This window comes from Cryptomeria japonica, chromosome 1 (genome assembly GCF_030272615.1).
Source record: "Cryptomeria japonica chromosome 1, Sugi_1.0, whole genome shotgun sequence".
In the NCBI taxonomy this organism is placed as follows: Eukaryota; Viridiplantae; Streptophyta; class Pinopsida; order Cupressales; family Cupressaceae; genus Cryptomeria; species Cryptomeria japonica.
In genome coordinates, this window is record NC_081405.1 from 131,794,691 (window position 1) to 131,797,618 (window position 2,928).

Sequence of the window (2,928 nt, forward strand, 5' to 3'; positions counted from 1 at the left end):
AACAGTGTAACAAACCCACTCTTCACAAACAAATATGAGAAAATTACATTAAAATAACTACTAAAATTCAAGACAGATCATATGTCATAATATCATGAAGAAAAGCAATTAGTAAGCTAACAAAAACGTTCTATGTCTATCCAGTGAGAAGAAAAAGTTGTTCAAAAGATTAGATTTTTGGGTGCCAAGATCAAGTAAGAACACCCAAATCAGCATGGAAAAAGAGAGAACATATTTATTCACATTTCAAAATAGAATCCTTTCATTTGAAAAAGCTAAGACCCAATAAACATTAGAGTCTTCATTTTAAGATACAACAGAATGAAAATCTACGCGTCACCCACTGTTTCCCTTGGGGTTTCCTGTCACTGTGATCTCTTCTGAATCTAAGAAACCCAAAAATAATACAGGGAGCAGGGGTGAGGTGCGGTGCCTATAATTCTTTTTTTATAGCAGAATTGGTCTTACCACCAGCCGTAGACGATTTCGGTGTACTTGTCCTTGAGCCAGCGAAAACCCTTCCTGAAGGAGCCCTTAACCTTGCCCTCCACGGTGTAAACCTTATAGCTGGCCACCCTCTTCTTCCTCTTCACTTCAGGATCATTGATTCCCCAGAACTTAGAGGAAGAGGCAGATGATGACTGACTCTTAGCCACAGCGCTATTGTAACTATTGGTCTTGTAGCCATTATAAGCCCCAGGGCCATCCGTGTAAGCAGGGGGCTGACTGTAAGAATAAGAAACCCCTGGCTGCTGCTGACTAAAATAAGGCTGAATCTGCCCGTTTCCTCCATTATAGCTGTAACCCTTGGACGCCCCTGGGTCGACCCCATATGACCGAGATCTGTAATCCCCCATTTCTTCTTTTTTCCCTCACCTGGCACACAAATACAAATAACAAATGCAGACCAAATTAATCAGACCACCAGAAATATATTTTGCAGACAAAAAAGGCTCAAAACAGAGATGCCCAATTACTCAAACTCATACTACATAAGTTCTGAACCAAAAAAAGATCAAAACAGGCCTACCCAAATCATAAACAGGGCACTCCCAACAGAATGCACAGGATTTTGGGGGATGAAGAAAGTTGTAGTTTATTACTCTATAAAATAAACAGCCGTGCCCTTGAACTCCAAGGAATTTCCACAGCTGTTAGGCACCCTAAAATAATCTTTTTTTATCACGTCTCTAATTTGACCTGCCAACTCTTGGTCTAGCTCTCTCGATTCCCAAGACTTATTCAACGGTATATCATTTTGAATTAGAGCACAGTTAGAACAAACTACGACTTCAAGGGGAACTTGTTGTAATGGAGTAGGTGAGTTTTATCCTTTGGTAATCCATTTTTTCCAGTGGGGACAAAGGAAGCCCACAAATGTTAAATCAGAATAAAATTGTCTCTAAGGCACATCAGCTTTTCCGTTCCAACTTTCCATTAACTTGTGGAAAAGATTAAAAGCTGCACAAACTCATTTTCAATTTTTAACAGCTTTACTACCTATCAAAATAAAATAACTTTCTCCTTCATTTTCAACTCTTGACATTTTTAACATCTTTTAATTTCTAGTCATGATTACGTAGCTACGACTTTGATTCCAAAAAACAATCTAGGAACACAAACTTTCATGATTACTTTCCATTACAATGCAGTCAGTTTAAAATTGTCCATCCTTTACACGTGCCCTTTGGGTTTTGGCCATTGGAATTGTGAAAACTGTTCCTTATGTTTTGTTACAGTTAGATTAGAGTGGTTCCTATGTAATAGCAAAAGTGGGCGTACATAATCGCAACTGTATTGATCTTTCTTAGTTAAGAGTTAAAAGGATAGGGGGTGTCATTCAGTCAAATTCGTTATGTCAGTCTTATTTTTTATAATATGGGAGTTTTGCACTTAGCAAGATTTGATTTTTAGTGGGTTTTATTAAGAATCAATTTTGATTTATATTTTTTTTGTTTTGAATTAAATTCATAGTTATAAAAGTGATCTTGCTTATTTTTGTATGTATAAAAGTGATTCTTCCACTTATGAAATTCAAATCTCTTTTTGAAATCATGTTGATCTTATCTTTATAATCATTAGAGAAAATATTTGTTTGTGACTCTTAATGTTGTATTTAAAGATATAGCCTTAATTCATTTAGTTTATTTTATATAGTCAAGATATGTCTAGATTTCATCCTAGGGCTATCACTTATTACTTGTACACATAATTAAGAACATTTATGAGAATATCTATATTGCACAAGATATGAGGCATTTTGAGAGTATTGTCCTTGATCTTTTATGTAGCCTTTGAATATATATTTTTGAATGGTTTGGCGCAAGGTGTTAGGACTCAAATTCTTAACTATTTGTTCCTAATTGTTTACTTTTGTATAATTTTTTTTAATAAAATAATCGAATGCCTATCATTTGTAGGTAATCTATTTCATTGAGTGTGTTATGCCAAATAATAGTTCTCTTGGGTAGTATTAGTTTAAATATAGGGATTAGATAGAATGAAGGGTTGTCTATGAATTATATTATATTAAGTGTTACTCAAATGAGATTGCCCCCTTGAAGAGGCTTGTGGTGTGTTATAATGTGACTGCCATTTCAATTCAATATTGGTCATTGTGCTCTCATTTACAACATTTGTATTTTAGGTATATGGCTAATCTATTTCAACAATGAATATATCATCAAGTATTAGAACTCTTTCTAAGGTCGTCTTCTTTAATTCCTATCGACTGAAGTTTAGCAAAAGAAAGAGGTTTGGAAACAAGAACTGTTGTAGTCCCAAAAAAGACACAAATATGGCTTGCAAAGAAAAGACATAGACTTCAAAGGTTGTTCCCAAGAAGTCACAGAAAGTTGGAAGTCAAGATAACCCAAGTCTGTTGAGGGCTCCTCCCTCTAGCCCATGTGTTCAAACAAAACCAATGAC

General features: G+C 35.2%; 1 protein-coding gene across 1 annotated transcript; it reads right to left on the reverse strand.

The window, feature by feature from the left end:
* Positions 1 to 209: 209 nt before the first annotated feature.
* LOC131063052 (uncharacterized) lies at positions 210 to 1,387 on the reverse strand. Its single transcript, XM_057996828.2, has 2 exons — positions 1,031 to 1,387; positions 210 to 876 (listed from the first exon to the last, which is right to left on the reverse strand). The coding sequence occupies exon 2, from the start codon at positions 855 to 857 to the stop codon at positions 465 to 467; it is 393 nt and encodes a 130-aa protein (XP_057852811.2). The 5' UTR covers positions 858 to 876; positions 1,031 to 1,387; the 3' UTR covers positions 210 to 464.
* Positions 1,388 to 2,928: the final 1,541 nt, after the last annotated feature.

What these genes read in the sequence shown, in the direction of transcription:
- LOC131063052 (XM_057996828.2), bottom strand. Translation starts at nt 857, where the DNA reads ATGGGGGATTACAGATCTCGGTCATATGGGGTCGACCCAGGGGCGTCC.